The sequence below is a fragment of the Ascaphus truei genome, chromosome 2 (genome assembly GCF_040206685.1).
Source record: "Ascaphus truei isolate aAscTru1 chromosome 2, aAscTru1.hap1, whole genome shotgun sequence".
Taxonomy (NCBI): Eukaryota; Metazoa; Chordata; class Amphibia; order Anura; family Ascaphidae; genus Ascaphus; species Ascaphus truei.
The window spans coordinates 128,833,869-128,851,498 of NC_134484.1; the positions used below are offsets into that span (position 1 = coordinate 128,833,869).

The window sequence follows — 17,630 nt, forward strand, 5'->3', positions numbered from 1 at the left end:
CAAGTGTTTCGAGTCACAAAATAGAAACACACAAAACGCATGAAATAAAAAAAAACTGTCCAAAGATGATCGGTGAACTTTGGGTCATGGTCAGTAATCATAAATAAAACATTGCATTAATAATCAGTGTCATGGAGTAACCCATTCCACATCAATATCAATCTTGTATATTTTCCTTTAGTTTTGCTATTTACAACAAAATAAAATAAAATGCATGGAACTTCTTCAATCTATTTTGTAATTCTGGATGGTTGAACATTTGAAATGAGTTTGTGCTTCACCCCCAGGCACTGATTCAGACTTGATTGGGGGGAAAAGCCTCCTTGTGCTTATTTTTCTACACGTCATTGTGGAAGTTATATGGCCAAGGGAATAGAAAATATGTTGTTCAGTTGCCAAATGATCACACTTGCTTTGATCAGACAGGAGGTGATCCTTATCAACAAGTTGCACGACCTTAGTGCGGTGACAATGTCAGGTCAACTTGGGAAAGTGGAGAGACACATCTAAATACAAATAAAAAGAAACAACCAACAATCCTTATAATTATCATCATCTGCTGCTTTTCTCTCTTCTGGCAAAGAAACACTCCATCCATTTGCAGAAATTGCCCGAGGAAACGTTACATCAAAACTAATCACAACGATTAAAATCAGCTTTTCTGTGCAAGAGGAGAGTAATAAGCAACTTGGAGGCTGGAGCGAGACAGTTTTTTCCCCTCACACACACACAAGAAAAAATAAAATCAGAAACAATACATGCTACATGTTAAATATATATATATTGATGTATAATTGTAAAAAGGAGATTAAAGATATTACTTGTGAGATCGGGTAATTTAATTTTTATTTTGGAGATTGATTTAGACTGGAGGTAGAGACATGAGCTAATTGTATCCTGATCCTTGCCTTGAGGGGTTTCAAAGCCCTGGAGCAACTATTCTCTGTATTTTGCTCTGTCTACCTTAGCCAAGCTATTGCATTTCTCTCTGGTGTAGCGAGCAGAGCAGATCGCTGGAAGAAATCGAGAGGAAGAGAAAGGAAAAAGGAGAGAAGGGGGAAGTTGGAAAAGAGACTTTGTGCTTCCATGTTTCAGGTAAGATCTGACGGTTTCGGCTTGCTATTATTTGCTAAGGATGGTATGGCTGGGGACTTTAGGGCGCAACTTGCTTTTACGCATGTGCCAGGTTCCTGGTAAATGTTTTTTTTTTTTTCCTTTCATCATCACTTCCTTGCTGCACTCACACAGGGGGGAAAAGGGGCAGCGATCGGTGTCTCTGAGAGGCGCTTGGTGTGAGCACCAGGCTCCGAGCAGGACATATTGAGCCAGTCCTGGCTTTCAATAGGGCATCCCTACGGGTCAGCCCATAGCAGACAGGCGGCGGGATGCAGCACCGGGCGAGCCATGCGTGGCCTTGGTTGGTTAATGACCGCAGCGGTGTGTGAAGTGCTGGAGGTGCTCGCCGCCTGCTCTCTGCGGTCTATTCCATGCGCTCTGCAACGCGTCCCACTACCCGTGTCTGCAATGTGCTGAGACAATGCATGCCAATACCACTTCCAATAACCGCAACGCGCACTGTGCATTACTGCTGCGCTTCCTTTTACATTATTTATTTTTTGTTCCCTGTCTTTATTTCCTCATCTTTCTCCCTCAACCCTCTGGTATCTTTTTTTTTTTTTTTCTCCATGAAAGACGCCATTGTGGTGCTGTGGTTGTGCCCTAAGGGAAGATTACTACCGCCTCCCCTATATCATTTCACAGGATAAGTTTCCTCTCTCTCTCTCTCTTCATTTTTAAACACTTCCTTGCCGACTCAACGAATCCGCATCAGTTTCCACCCCCGGTTTTTTTTTCTCCAGGATAAACTGGCTTTTATTTTTCGGTGCAGGCGAGGCGGCACAAACAGGGCTGTGTGTTTAGTGAGGAGGCAGTTGCAGCCTGCGGACTGCAGGGGGCGGTGGGAGCTTGTCTGCTGGGAGACTGATCAGAGTGATGGCTTTCCCTTGTCTTGCTTGGCATCTGCATGACATTCGAGTTCCAGAAGCCCCACATGAATGATGGGAAACAATTCATCTTCACATTCATGTTTTGAAAAATGAAAATGTATTTGATATGTTTCATGAAACACAGCATCCAAAGCGCATACAACATTAATTCAATGACTCGTGTTTACATTTTTTGCAGACACAGACAAGGTAGTGATACATTTTTCAGTGGAAAAAAAATTTAAAATAAATTGTTCACTTCTTTTTAATAAGAGGCCCTTTCAGTTACATTTGTATCTTGCACAGGACTTAATTTTCTATTAAAACAGCATTTCTAAAAAAAAAAAATACTTTTATCTTCATGCACAGGAAATAGCACTGGATGTTTGTAAATAAAAGGAAAAAAATAGTGCAGGCATACTATGACACAGCACTATCATTACATTTTGACTACTACTACACTTTCTGGAACTAAAGGATTTGTACACTTGCTTAGTAGATGGCAAATACTTGTGTAAATACATTGATTGCTTAGCACACCTCTTTAGTGTCCTGAAAGACCGTTATGGAAATGACAGTAATTTGGTTTGATTAGTGCAGATCTCCCTCCCTGTAGTTCAAAATGCTGCAGAACCAATTGGCACTTAATAGGGTAGGTTGAATTAGTCCACAGATCACGACCAGAGCAGCAATATCTTGGATGTTAGCCACATCCCTGGTGAACTGATTTTTAAGATTAATCTGTAGATTTGACAAACATGAGTATGAATTATAAACAGAACACCAGGGCCTATTATCTAAGAAGTGTAAGCACAATGTTCGGTTCCTGTGAGAATGTAGGTTCAATATAATTAGATAATACAGAAGGTTACATTTAAAGGTGCAGTCACACAATCAAAATATAACAAATGACAGTGACCCATTTATTTTTAAATATTTTTTGTCATTTTGAAGTTGTTTCTTGATGTTTATTAGCCATGGAGATTCTAAATGGGGCATGAGGGAGTTAGTGTCATGTCTTTACCTCATTGATAAGTTAATCATATTTACGCATGATTGCAAGTGACAAATCAAGAACAGAATAACAGAGGAAAAGGAGTCAAAGGTATTAAAACCCCACATTAAACTTTAGGATACATTTACAAACAATTCCAGCATAAACCTTAAAAAATGGTTTAAATTACTTATACTTGCCTTATTGATTTAAGCACATAATGTATTATTATCAATAAATATATGACAATCATTATACAATGAGGTCCTAAGTGGGATTGGACCTTTAAAGTGAGAGAGGGAACTCCAAGCCTCATACTTCCAACTTGCTCTTTGGCAGAAGTCAACAATAAATACATCTGTTTTCTAAGGTGACTGGAAATCTCAGTATTTGAACTGTATGTGGGGGTGGAAGGGTGGTAGTTTAAGGATTGTAGACAACACTAATTCTTAACAGTAAGAAAGCGAAAAAGCAGTATCTGAAGTCAAGTGTGAAAACGTCTTGAGGGTAATTTCTCCCAAATGCTTTCTGGTTTGCAGTCAGAAAGAAGGGTTTAATGCTAAAAGCTAATGGTTTAGGATAATAAACAAAATACTTTGTTTTCGCTCTGCAAAGCTAAACCTGACATGCTTCTCTGTGTACTGGGCAAGTATAAAAATAATTCTACAGACCATTGCCCTAGTTTATTCTCTCAAGTAGCACATACTTGGGAAAAGTTAATTAGTGCAAATAATAGTGATAGGTCAATGTCCTAACTTACACAAGTGGCTAATTTCAAACAAACTTATGACAAATGTGTCTGGTAGAGACAACGTGGTTATTCATACGTATCCCACAAGAAATAGTCTCCTGGTTTCAATCAACTGTTTTAGCAGAGAAAGAGATGCAAGTTTATTTGAGAATACCCTTTGGGTACCAAAACATGCCTGGATTGTTTTAGCAAATTAAAAACGAACAAAATGCTTTTACCTTCTCAGCAGTAGCTCCCCTCTACACCGTCTCTGAAAAGCAATGAGTAACAAGAACGTTTTTTTTTTATTATTCATCTGCCAGATTGTTTTGAATATTAATATGTAATATTTGTCAATGAGGCATACATCTAATACAACTCAAATACTTAATTTTGTTAGTGCGACTACACTGTGTCTTTCCATGATGCTTTCAAATTCACCAGGTTATCCAAATATCCCTCTGTACCTTATTTGTCTTGCTATCTTGGCAATTTTAGAATGTGAATTTATTTTAATTCTTCATGACCGTGAGATGTAGTTTTATTTCTTTAAAAAAAAAAAAATGATTTTTCTTGTGTTTGTTATTTCTTAGAGTAAAGTATGTAATTAACTGCTTTTATGTTAACATACATGCTTTTAATTTTTTTTTAATCACTATGGAATAGACTAGCTGAAATGAAAGCACCACTTTTTCAAATTTACTGCAGTAAGTTTGCTGTATTAATTATGCCTGCGGCAAAAGACAGAATGTTCTCACACTCTAGAGGGCTCTGTTACATTTTAAATGTTACAATATGATCCTTTTTATTTAGTTTAATGTTCTGGCATATATATGTTAGACTCACAATGCTGTACTGTGACACACAGTAAGATCGCTCACGTTAACAGTTGACGTTCTCATTTTCAGTAAATGGTTTACTCCCTAATCTGCAGTTCCATAAGCTGTTATTGAACAGTAAAACCAATGTACATGTAAAAAATGTTTTTGTTCAATTTTGTACATTTTGGTGGTTACCTCTCATATATTTACGTATTCTGCATTGAATCCATGACAAAGGTCTTGCATGTTCCTATGAAGCTGCAGTACTCTGCAATGTGTTGTAGGCCCCTGTGGAAGTCAGTGGGTTGCTGAAATGCAGGTTTATTTCATTGTAGATGGTGTATCTAATAGATGTGTAACAGATTGCATACGGTATATCAGCGGTGCGCAAAGTGGGGGGGGCGAAGGTGGTTGCAGAGGCATAATGCTCTTCCCAAAGGCATTTAAATTAAATGCCAGGGGATCACATGAGGCCTCTGCAACTCACCGGGATTCAGAAGAGTTGCTGTGATGCGTCGCCATGGCAAAGCGGCATCAAATGACACCGCGGTGTCATGCGGAGTGACATCACACATCCGTTTCCATGGCAACTGGGTTACATTACTTCACGTCACCCCGCAGCGTCATTTGATGCCGCCAAAGAAGGTGAGGGGAGCAGGCAGGTGGGCGCAGCTCCTAAAGTGTGCGCTCCCCTGCCGTATATGATCAGTAACACATTTTCTGAATACTAGATTGGTTTCGAACACCTTTGTTCAAGATCTGGATGCACCTCTAACAAGTTTTTAATTTATTTTTTTTGTTTCAAACAATATTTATTTCTTTTTTGGATAACATGGGGGAAGGGTGGGGGTGCAGAAAAAGGAAGGATATGGGTAAGGGGGTGCAGTCCCCACCATTATCAAAACAATAAACAACAGTGATAATATCTTTAGGCCTCGTTCAGGGTGCCAGAGGCAGGAGTTGGAGGGCGGGCGTTTGCGTGTGCGAGCGGCAGTCTGCTGGGCGATGTGTGCACAGCAGACTTTTTCAAGAGTTGAGGAGGTGGGGCTACAGACAGCAGCTTAGGGATCGAAGTTGCTGTCTTGAAATCATTCTCAAGGTACCAGTGACGCTGCTGCAGCTTCAAAAAACAACTTGGGTTGTTTATTGAAACTGTAGCCAGCGTCAATTCCGTACTTCGGAGACAGGGCAGCTGCTACCCTGACAACCACAATTAACTTTAAATACATTGTTTCGGACGGCAGCTCGCACGTAAGCACGCCCTCCCTCCGAAGCCAGCACCCTGAACGAGGCCTTAGTATAGTTTGAACAATCTTAATAGTTATAGTCAAAAAGGAGGAAAAATAGAAACGGACAACCACGGTGGGAGGGGAAGGGGGGTTAAGAGGTCCCTTTGGTGATAGTCCTTTTAGTTTTCCTGATTCATTGATTTTTGATATGGTCTAGTTTATTACTCTCGGGCAACTTATCCATTACTCGCATACATTTTTAATTATTCTGTCCCTGTCTCTACTCCTAGTGCCAGTGCCTCTGATTTTGTGTTGTTTATTTTATAATTTGAGAAAAAATTGAATGTTGAAATCTCCTCAAATAGATTAGGAAGTGATGTCAGTGGTTTGGTAAGTGTTAGTAAAATATCATCTGCGTAAAGAGCTATTTTATATTCTTTAGATTGTTTTGTCAGCCGTTTGATATTTTTATTAATCCGAATTTTATTTGCTAATAGATCCAGTGCAAATAATAACGGAGACAATGGACAACCTTGTCTGGTCCCATTATTTATATTATTTACACCAGAGCTGATCCCACCCATCTTTAACGTAGCCCCTGGTTGGTTATAGAGCGCTTTAATACCAATTAGTATATTTCCCCTGATTCCAAATTTCTGTAGGGTTGTAAACATATACGATCAGTCCACTCGGTCAAATGCTTTCTCGGCATCCAGTGAGATTAGTAGTGTAGGTATTTTTGATATATTTGCTAAATGTGTGAGATTTATTACTCTCCTTATATTATCGGTTGCTTATCTCCCTAAAATAAATCCCAGGTAGATAGTGCAGCTGTTGTGCGCTCTACATTCTTACCTCCATGTGAATCCTCCTGGTCCCGCTGGCTTCAGTGATACACAGATCGCACATCTGCGGAATACCGAGTGCACGGAACCTCCTCCTCCCCACTGGTTGGTGCTTCCGGAATGAAGGAAATAGCAGCAGACAGGTAGTGTATTCAGAGCACTCAAAATGTAGAACGGACAATCCTTGGCCAGGAATAATATAAACAAATTAAAAATGAGGTACCAATGTATGGAAAAATACAAAAGGCTTTACTGGGGCATAGAAAAATGACAAAAAATAGACGAAATAGTCCTCCCACGCATTTGCGCTTTCTCAAGGAGTATGAGACTAACAGGAAGTATGCACGTTTAAATGTGCTCACTGATTAAAAGAAACCTAAAATCAGACACAGCTGATGAAGGCTGAGGTCATACTAACACACCAGTTGAATAATCATTACTTGTGCATATCACATATGCTGAGACCTTTGTGATAGAAAATATGAAGATGTATTGAAGTATAAAATCTAATTAAAGATGTATACTGTATATTAAACTATAAAAAGTCTGTAGTAATTTACTTCAAAAGCAACTTAATTCTTGCTTCAATTGATTTAGACTATATAATGTTGCAACTTGTTATATCTTGTTATTAGAATACAGCTTGATGAATCTGTAATATAGTTGTTACAAACAATGTGATAGTGTAACTAAATACTCCATTCGTTAGTGTGAAAGTAATGTAAATAAACAATTACACATATATTGTATAGCTAAGCATATCCAAAACAACCTCGTGAATGTCAAACATAGTATGTCTAAATGTACTTTCAGATTCAGAATTGTTAATATCATATGACAAAAATGTATATAATATACTTTAACCCTGTAAGAGAAAAAAAAAACAATTAACACAATGAACTTAATAAAGTCCTGACTGTGGAAAAGGGTAATCATATATGACATGGATATAATAATATTCGTTTCAATCTGTATTCAAAATAATTTTGATACCAACAATAAAACTCAAGCTTTCTCATGATATAATACTAGGCCTGACAGTGCATCAGAGGAAGCATCCCAGATCCCACTCGGAGTTGAGTCCATGGGGTTGGAGTGTACCCAGAGTGGAGATCCAGAATGCTTCTCTCTGATGCAGCGTCCTAGCTCTTAGGAGCAGGGATATGTTCCAACAGAATACATTTAAGTGATCTGAGAGATCCAGATTGACAGTCAACAAAATGCTTGGAGACAGGATGGTTAGTGTCTTTTTAGAGATTAACCTGAGGTGTTCCTGAATACGCACCTTGAGTGCTCGTTTAGTAATCCCCACATACTGTATTGTTTTGAACATCCACAAATAAGTAAATATACAACATGATTGGTGTGGCATGTGATAAATGACTTAATGTCATATTTATTTGTTTGATCCTTATTAATTATGAAAGGTCATGGTTTTCTGGAGAAAGGAAATATTACAGTGTCCACATTTGTGTGAACCTTTAAGCAATGGAAAAAATCCCCTCTTTCTAACCGCCTTGCTCGTCAGAAACATACTTGGGGAAATTCGGTTAACCAAAGTTTGCGATTTTGAAAACATTATTTTAAGATCACCAAATGCCATATCATGTATAACCGGATCCAAGGAAAGAATGGACCAATGTTTTCTAATGATAGCTGATATAGCTGTAGCTTGGCCACTATATTGGGTTATGAAGTAGGGTGGATCGTTTGTAGTTGTATATGCTTGATCCTTGTCACCAAAACCTCTACTTGTATCTACACACGTGTGTTGTAGCAATGAGATCAGTCCTATTTCTTGACAGCGAGTACTCATAAGCATCATCCAAATCCTGACTCTTATAGCTTCTTTGTAAGAAGCGATCATATAGTTTGCTAGATCTAATATTGAAATCATCAAAAGAGGAACAATTTCTGCGAAGACGCAGAAATTGTTCTCTGGGTATGCCCTTGAAGAGGGATCTGTTGTGACCACTCTTGTCGTGCATTTCGAGTTATCTTTGAGATAAATATTGCTTTGAACCGTTTTGTTCAAATCGATGAATAAACAGAGATCTAAAAAATGAATGTGATTCTCATGAAAACGGCGTGAACTGTAAATTGAGTGTATTGTTACTTAGATATTCAAAAAAGAGCACGAGATCCTGAACGGAACCTCTCCATATAATAAGCAAGTCATCAATGTAGAGCTTGTATAGTACTACATTGTGGCAAAGTGGATTCCTATCATCAAACACGTGGGACATTTCCCAAATAAATGAGTTTAGATTTGCAAATCCGTTGTGCCCTGTGTTCCTTCTGCTACTGATTCAGTACTGGAAACAGGCTTTCGTTCAATCACGGGAGCACCGGTAATTGTGTAATTGAAAAAAAAATTCAATGTGTGCAGCATTCACTTTCTATGTCTGGACATTTCCCACCAACCCATGAACAGGTTGGCGTAGGATGGGGCAAAGCAAGTCCCCATCGCAGTCCCACGTGTTTGGAGATAGTACTGTCCATCGAACTGAAAATAATTGTGATGAAGAAGAAAGTGAATGCTGTCTAACAAAAACGTGATGTGTGCTGGTGATAATGTGGATGTGTTTTCTAGGTAGTGTCTCACAGCTAATAAGCCATGTGTATGTGAAATAATAGTATATAATGAGGCCACATCTAATGTGACCCAAAGAAAATCTGATTGCCATGTGAAATCGCGAAAAAGGGATAAACACAAGTGGTTGGAGGTAGTGATGAACATAAATACACAAGTGCTCACCTAGGGACCCAATACTGGAAACTATAGGTCTACCCGGGGGTGCAATGAGTGACTTGTGTATTTTTGGTAGATAGTGAAATAAAGGTGTAACAGTATGTGTGATATTGAGGTAATCGCATGAATTTTTTGACAATACCTGAAATATAATACCCTCTTCAATGAGCTCTGAGAGCTCAAGATGGTAAGTAACTGTGGGATCATACCTGAGTTTGGAATACGAGGTAACGTCATTGAGTTGTCTGATCGCTTCTCCTTTGTAGTACTCACTGTCAAGAACAACGACAACACCCCCCTTGTCAGCATTTTTTACCATAATGGAGTCATTATCTAAAAGCGTATGGATGGCAATTCTTTGTTCAGATGTCAAGTTGTCTGGTCTCGTACCTCGATATGGAATAGCTGAAACATGGATACCTTTAGATAGTAAAGAAAGATCCATTTCTACTAATTGTTGAAACATACTAATGGCTTGTCCCTTGGTGAAGGTAGGATTAAATGTAGACCTATTCCTAAGTCTTGAATCCATTCTTCCCAATAATAGCTCTGTATTGATATTATACTCTACTCTTTCCGAGATCTGTCTCAGCATCTCCCCTCATGAAATCCCTCTCCTGGCTTCCGATCAAATCCCGCATCTCACACTCCATTCTTCTCCTCACTTTTAAAGCTCTACACTCTTCTGCCCCTCCTTACATCTCGGCCCTAACTTCTCGTTATGCACCATCCAGACTCTTGCGTTCTTCTCAAGGATGTCTTCTTTTTACCCCCTTTGTATCTAAAGCCCTCTCCCGGCTTAAACCTTTTTCACTGACTGCCCCACACCTCTGGAATGCCCTTCCCCTCAGTACCCGACTAGCACCCTCTCTATCCACCTTTAAGACCCAACTTAAGACACACTTGCTTAAAGAAGCATATGAATAGCACTGTGGATATTCTGAACACATGATACATAAAGCTTGGCCCCCTGCAGACGCACATACCAGAACTCCCTCCTACTGTCTCTGTACGTTCTCCCTACCTACCAATTAGATTATAAACTCCTCAGGGCAGGGACTCCTCTTTCTTAATGTCTAAAGCACTTATTCCCATGATCTGTCATTTATATTATCTGTTATTTATTTGATTACCACGTGTATTACTGCTGTGAAGCGCTATGTACATTAATGGCGCTATATAAATAAAGACATACAATACAATACAATAATCAATGTTCTCAGTGAGATCCTGTAAATATCAATGATCTTTGAAGTTATATCCAGATTGCAAAGATATATCTGAATTAAAAATCGAAATAGTGGTATTGTCCATTCTAGTGGTATTATTTGGATCATGAGATCTAGTATAAAATAACTTTTTCAGTAAGAGTTTGCGAATAAACGTATAAAGATCTACTGTTGTTGAGAACAAATCAAACTTGTGATCTGGAGCAAAAGAGAGTCCCAAGTGTAATATAGAAATCTCAGCATCTGAAAGAGAATGTTTGGGAAGATTAATGACATTAGTATCTTCTATTCTCAATGTCTCTGTCTTTTGGCTGGTTTGCCTCCCTTTTGCTTGTCTCCCTCCCCTTCTCGTCCTGCATCGTTTTTTGACTGATGTCCTCGTTCTGCATTACCGCGAGAGGAGCCGGAGTATCTAGATTGCCGATTCTCTTCACCTGATGACAAATTGGATTCGTTTTCAGAGAAAGAAACATTATACGTTGAAGATTCGTAATCAGTCCCATCCTGATCCGTTCTATCCCTTAATTGTGGTGTTTTAAGAATAGATTTTGTGGTAGATTGTATATTCTGTTTTTTTTTTTGTACGATTGGTATACTTCTTATTATAAGATGGTTTCTGCCACATGTATATTTGTTTCTGTAGGTAGTCAGTCTTGTCTCTCTCAAATTTGTTTTGTTTGGTGGTCATGATGTTTTTATCTAAGTTGTGAATCTTGGTTGCAAGTTTAGTGTCCAATTCTTTGAAACTGTAAAAACGTGTACATGTTTGTAACTTATTCTGTAAATCCTTTACTTGTTTCTCAATATTGATCTTCTCTTTTTGCCTGTATTGAACTATTGAGTCCATAAGCTTAAAGGAACACTCGTCAAGGATCATGCACCAATCTTTTTCAAATTCACCATTTTCAAAGCCAAATGAAGGTGCTTTTGTTACGCAAAGTCCCCTAGGTATACACTTTGTATTTATATAGTTTTCTAGTGTAACTATCCCACCAGGCACGCAAGTCCTGAGTCAAGTATTTCTCTAAGCGTGTGAAATGTATCTTTGGATCAGAGGAATCCTCACAGTAAAGGTCTTTGGTGTTATCAAAGATTGATTCTGCTATAAGTTTCCTAGTTGCAGTATTAAAACAATTGAAAGCAAAATGTGGTGTAGACTCAGCCTGTGAATCCATCTTGGTTTGCCACTCACTATATATGCTGATTAAATACCAATATGCTCACAAATTAATAATACCAAAACAGTCAAACAAAGAGTCCCAGCACACTCTGGCTAACGAAGAATGGTACTATGGATTATGTCACTGAAAGATATTTAATGTGAACAAAAGATAATGCAGAGAGTCATGCAACGCAGTAGTAACATAATGCAACAACAATGATAATGGGGTAAATACAATAGGGAAAAGGGACAGGGGGGGGGGAAACAGTAACAAATAAATACACATGGAGTAGGTTCACAAGGGGGCCAACATAACGTTTCGGGCGGATTCCCCTTTCTCAAGCCCGTTCCCTCAGGTCTGGAATGACCATGAGGTACTTCCCTTTATCCCTACTGCCACAAAGTCTAATGAAGAACTCAGAACAAAAGTCAGTGTACTGCTATAAACTAGCAAGGTAAGTCCTGGCTACACCAATAGTAATGAGCTAAAAATGAATGAAGATCAGACCATCCAGTGACACAACCCTTTCTCTCTCTGAAATCAGCTCTCCTCCTTCAGTGGTGTGCTGCTGACTGTCACAGTATGCCTGGATATAAAGGGCTCCTCTCCTGATGACATTATCAGCATGGGACCACCTCAGAAGTGGTGATTGGTCTGTGTGCTGTGATTCAGAGCTCACCAGCTGATCCGAAATTACCACCAGGGAATGTTAATCAGGACATCAGTTCCATCACAGGGGCTGTCACAGTGTGATTGTGATGAAATAAACTTGTAGTACCACAGTCTGATCAGCATTTGTGTCTTCTTTCCCAGTGATCATCAGTTAGCAGTCACCAGGTTGGTGGAGGATGAGCAGGTGTAGTCAGCCTAGAGCAGGCCTGCACAACATACGACCCGCGGGCCTCATGCGGCCCGCCTGGCCTCTCTGTGCGGCCCGCGATGACTCCGGCCGAGCGCCAGTTAATTAAATAAATGAAAAAAAAAAATGTAAAAAAGTTTTTAAAAAATGGAGGTGATTTCCCCCCCCCCCCTGGTTTTGCGGTGCGCGGGGGCAGCAGCATGAGGAGGATGCGGCAGCCAGGAGTATTTTTTTTTTCAATAGCTGGATGCCGCGGGGCTTTAGAGTAGAAGGGATTGGTTGGAGGTCATAGCATGCCGAGGGCGGGGCTTAGTACTGGGGAGAGAGAGTGTGTGTGTGTGTGTGTGTGTGTGTGTGTGTGTGTGTGTGTGTGTGTGTGTGTGTGTGTGTGTGTGTGTGTGTGTGTGTGTGTGTGTGTGTGTGTGTGTGTGTGTGTGTGTGTGTGTGTGTGTGTGTGTGTGTGTGTGTGTAAAGGGCTGCTGCAGGGGGGGGTGGGAGTGAAAAACGGGCTGCTGCAGGGGGGGGGGGTGAAAAATGGGCTGCTGCAGGGGTGGGGGGGTGTAAAAAACGGGCTGCTGCAGGGGGGGGGTGAAAAATGGGCTGCTGCAGGGGTGGGGGGTGTAAAAAACGGGCTGCTGCAGGGGTGGGGGGGGTGTAAAAAACGGGCTGCTGCAGGGGTGGGGGGTGGTGGTTGTAAAAAATGGGCTGATGCAGGGGTGGAGGGGGGTGTAAAAAACAGGCTGCTGCAGGGGTGGAGGGGTGGGTGTAAAAACGGGCTGCTGCAGGGGTGGGGGGTGGGTGTAAAAATCGGGTTGCTGCAGGAGTGGGAATGTAAAACGGGCTGCTGTGGGGTGGGGCAAACGGAGTGGTGTGATGAGGGAGAAGGAATGGGGGTAGAAGGGGTGGGGGTGAAGGGGGAGAGGTGGGAGAGAGAGGAGGCAGAATGGAAAGAGGAGGCAGAAGGGGAGAGGGGGGAGAGAGAGGAGGCAGAATGGAAAGAGGAGGCAGATGGGGAGAAGGGAGATAGGGAGGGAGAAGGGAAAGAGGGGGGGCAGAACTGAGAGGGGGGAGAATTGAGAGGGGGGGGCAGAAGGGAGAGAGGAGGGGAGAAGGGAGAGAGAGGTGGGAGAAGGAAGAGAGGGTGGGAGAAGGGAGAGAGGGGGGCAGAAGGGAAGAGAGGGTGGGAGAAGGGAGAGAGAGGAGGGGTGAGGTATGAGGAGGGGGAGATGTAATGTTTTTTTCTGTATCACAATAAGAAAACAGTTAAGTAAAAGTTGCGCGCTAAAAGATATTTTTTCATGGTAAGTGCGCTATGGGTTTGGGGGGGGGGAGGGCCTGCTCCTTTCATCTGTCCCCGGACCCCATAATTTCTGTTGGTGGCCCTGTGGGTGATGTGAGGTGCAGAGGGGGAGGGTGATGGGTGGTGCAGGGGGGTGATTTGAGGTGCATGGGGGGTGATTTGAGGTGCAAGAGGGGTGGTTTGAGGTGCAAGGGGTCATTTGAGGTGCAAGGGGGGTGATTTGAGGTGCAGGGGGGTCATTGGAGGTGCAAGGGGGGTGATTTGAGGTACAAGGGTGGGTGATTTGAGGTGCATGGGGGGTGATTTGAGGTGCAAGGGGGAGAGTGATGTGAGGTGCAAGGGGGGAGAGTGATGTGAGGTGCAAGGGGGAGAGTGATGTGAGGTGCAAGGGGGGAGAGTGATGTGAGTTGCAAAGGGGGAGAGCGATGTGAGGTGCAAGGGGGAGAGGGATTTGAGATGCAGGTGGGGTGTGATGTGTGTGCTGTGCAGGGAGGTATTTTGTGTTTGATGTGGAGGGGGAGTATTATGTGTGTGAGTGAGGGGGAGAGATGGCAGTATGAGAGATAGATGGGCAGTATCGCAATGGTTGATTGTGAGGGGTTCTGGGGGAGATATGAGGATGATGAGGGGTGCTGGGGGAGATATGATGATGGTGAGGTGCTGGAGGAGAGATGATGATGGTGATGATGATTTTCCCCGTGCGGCCCAATTTTTTTTTCCTTGGAGCAGTTCGGCCCTTCTCACTTTACAAGTTGTGCAGGCCTGGCCTATAGTGACACTGAGTATCTCCACAATAGAGAGAAAACACATATGTTAGTGAAAATAAAATACACACATAGTAAATATGAGTAAAAAACAGTATATAGTAATTACATATACCTTAGGGGTGTTAGGCGGCCATCTTGTCGGCCTGCTGCGCATGCGCCACAGGTTTATTTTTAAACCAAGCTGTGTCCACAAAATAAGCTGTTCTGTATAGAAGCCTCTTTGTCCAATTTATGTTTCTGTGAATAGGCGGCTGCATGTCTAGTATAGTGTTTTCTTACAGCAGCAAAACATGTGAAATCTTATGGGTTTTTTTTAATAAATCAGTTATGTAATAGTCTATTAGATAATAGTGACTTTTTGTTTTTTATTAAACTCTTAATGCCATTTTCAATTACTTTTAAAGCAGCCTGGGCCGCCAACAGAAATCATGGGGCCCGGGACAAATGAAAGGAGCAGGCCCCTCCCCCCCCCCCGAACCCATAGCGCACCTACCACGAAAAAATATTTTTTAGCGTGCAACTTTTACTTAACTGTTTTCTTATTGTGATACAGAAAAACACATTACAATGCAATCTGTTTATTTTTATATTTTCAACAAAATACATGTGACTGCCTGCCTGCCTGGGTGAGTGGGTGGGTGAATGTCAGTGGGTGGGTGGGTGAATGACAGTGGGTGGGTGAATGACAGTGGGTGGGTGGGTGAATGACAGTGGGTGGGTGAATGACAGTTTGAATGACAGTGGGTTGGATGACAGTGGGTGGGTGAACGACAGTGGGTGGGTGGGTGAATGACGGTGGGTGAATGACGATGGGACAGCTGGGTGAATGACAGTGGGTGGTTGGTTGGGTGGGTGGGCGAATGACAGTGGGTGGGTGGGCGAATGACAGTGGGTGGGTGGATGGGTGAGCAAATTACAGTGGGTGGATAGGTGACAGTGGGTGGGTGACAGTGGGTGTGTGACAGTGGGTGGGTGACAGTGACTGGGTGACAGTGACTGTGGGTGACAGTGACTGTGGGTGACAGTGACTGACTGGGTGACAGTGACTGTGACTGGGTGACAGTGACTGACTGTGTGACTGTGACTGGGTGACTGTGACTGGGTGATTGGGTGACTGTGACAGGGTGACAGTGACTGTGGGTGACAGTGACTGTGGGTGACAGTGACTGTGGGTGACTGTGACTGGGTGACTGTGACTGAGTGACAGTGACTGTGGGTGACAGTGACTGTGACTGGGTGAGGGTGACTGTTAGTGGGTGACAGTGACTGTGGGTGACAGTGACTGTGACTGGGTGACAGTGACTGTGACTGGGTGACGGTGACTGTGACTGGGTGATGGTGACGGTGACTGTGGGTGACCGTGACTAGGTGACAGTGACTGTGACTGGGTGACAGTGACTGACTGTGACTGGGTGACAGTGACTGTCTGTGACTGTGACTGGGTGACTGTGACTGTGGGTGACTGTGACTGTGGGTGACTGTGACTGTGGGTGACTGACTGTGGGTGACTGTGACTGTGGGTGACTGTGACTGTGGGTGACAGACTGTGACTGTGACCACAAACCCAATACATATTAAATATACCCCTACCACCCCCATATATATTAAATATACCCCTACCACCTCCATATATTAAATATACTCCTACCACCCCCATATATATTAAATATACTCCTACCACCCCCATATATATTAAATATACCCCTACCACCCCCATATATATTAAATATACCCCTACCACCTCCATATATTAAATATACTCCTACCACCCCCATATATATTAAATATACTCCTACCACCCCCATATATATTAAATATACCCCACCACCCCATATATTAAATATACTCCTATCACACCCATATATATTAAATATACCCCTACCACCCCCATATATATTAAATATAACCCCACCTCCACAATACATATAAAATACACCCACCACCACCCTCATACATATAAAAATACACCCCCACCACCCCAATACATATAAAAATATACCCCCACCACCCCAATATATATCAAATATACCCCCACTACCCCAATACATAGTAAATATACCCCCACCACCCCCATACATATTAAATATCCCCCCATCACCCCCATACATATACAATATACCCCCACCAACCCCATACATATAAAATATACCCCCACCAACCCCATACATATAAAATATACCCCCACCATCCCCATACATATTAAATATACCCCCACCACCCCCATACATATTAAATATACCCCCACCTCCCCCCCACATTGTACTTTACCTTATCTCCTGCAGCACACAGTCAGCACCGGAACATGTATCTGGCCCGCCGGGGTGTGGGCTCCGTCCCTGTTGTCCTCTGGTTGGCTGTCCTCTCCTCCAATCAGGGACAGCACACCAGTCCTCCTTGCTCTGCCCAGCCACCGTCCTGGCCCGCCCTCTCACTGCCTCCGCCCTCTCAGCACCTAACGCTCGCCGGACACCTGGCAACTCTATGGTGGGCACGCATGGGCTGGGCGCGTGGGGCCCCCCTATGCAGGGGGGCCCCCGGGTAACTGCCCAGTTAGGTTAGCGCGGGGGAAGTTAGGTTGGCGTGCGCGAAGGGGAATCCCATGGCATATCTCCTCCGTCCCACGTTGGGGGCCGAGGGGTGGGAGCGGGGGATGGCCGGGGGGGGGGACGGCAGGCCCACAGGCAGCAGGACTGGCCCACAGGCAGCAGGGCAGATACCCTGCTTGCCCTGCGCATGCGCCGAAGAATCGCCGCCATTTATAAAAAATAAAAAAAATTACATTTTTTTTTTTTTTTTTAACTTTAATGGGCATGGCTGGGCCCCCCTGATTCACGTGGCCCGGGATGCCAGTGCCCTCTGCCCCCCCCCCCTGTTGGCGGCCCTGAAAGCAGCCTTGCATTTCTATAGCAGGTTTTAGCACACCTCCCAAGCAGCGGAAGATCTTTGCAATGCTTTC

The 17,630-nt window shown here is 42.7% G+C and overlaps 1 protein-coding gene across 1 annotated transcript in view; it reads left to right on the forward strand.

Moving 5' to 3' along the window:
* The first annotated feature begins 978 nt into the window (after positions 1-978).
* KCTD1 (potassium channel tetramerization domain containing 1) overlaps positions 979-17,630 on the forward strand; it is a 178,714-nt gene continuing 162,062 nt past the window's right edge. The window contains exon 1 of the mRNA XM_075584865.1: positions 979-1,095. Coding sequence (XP_075440980.1) covers positions 1,087-1,095 — 9 coding nt within the window. The 5' untranslated portion in view covers positions 979-1,086. The remainder of the gene's footprint in view (positions 1,096-17,630) is intronic.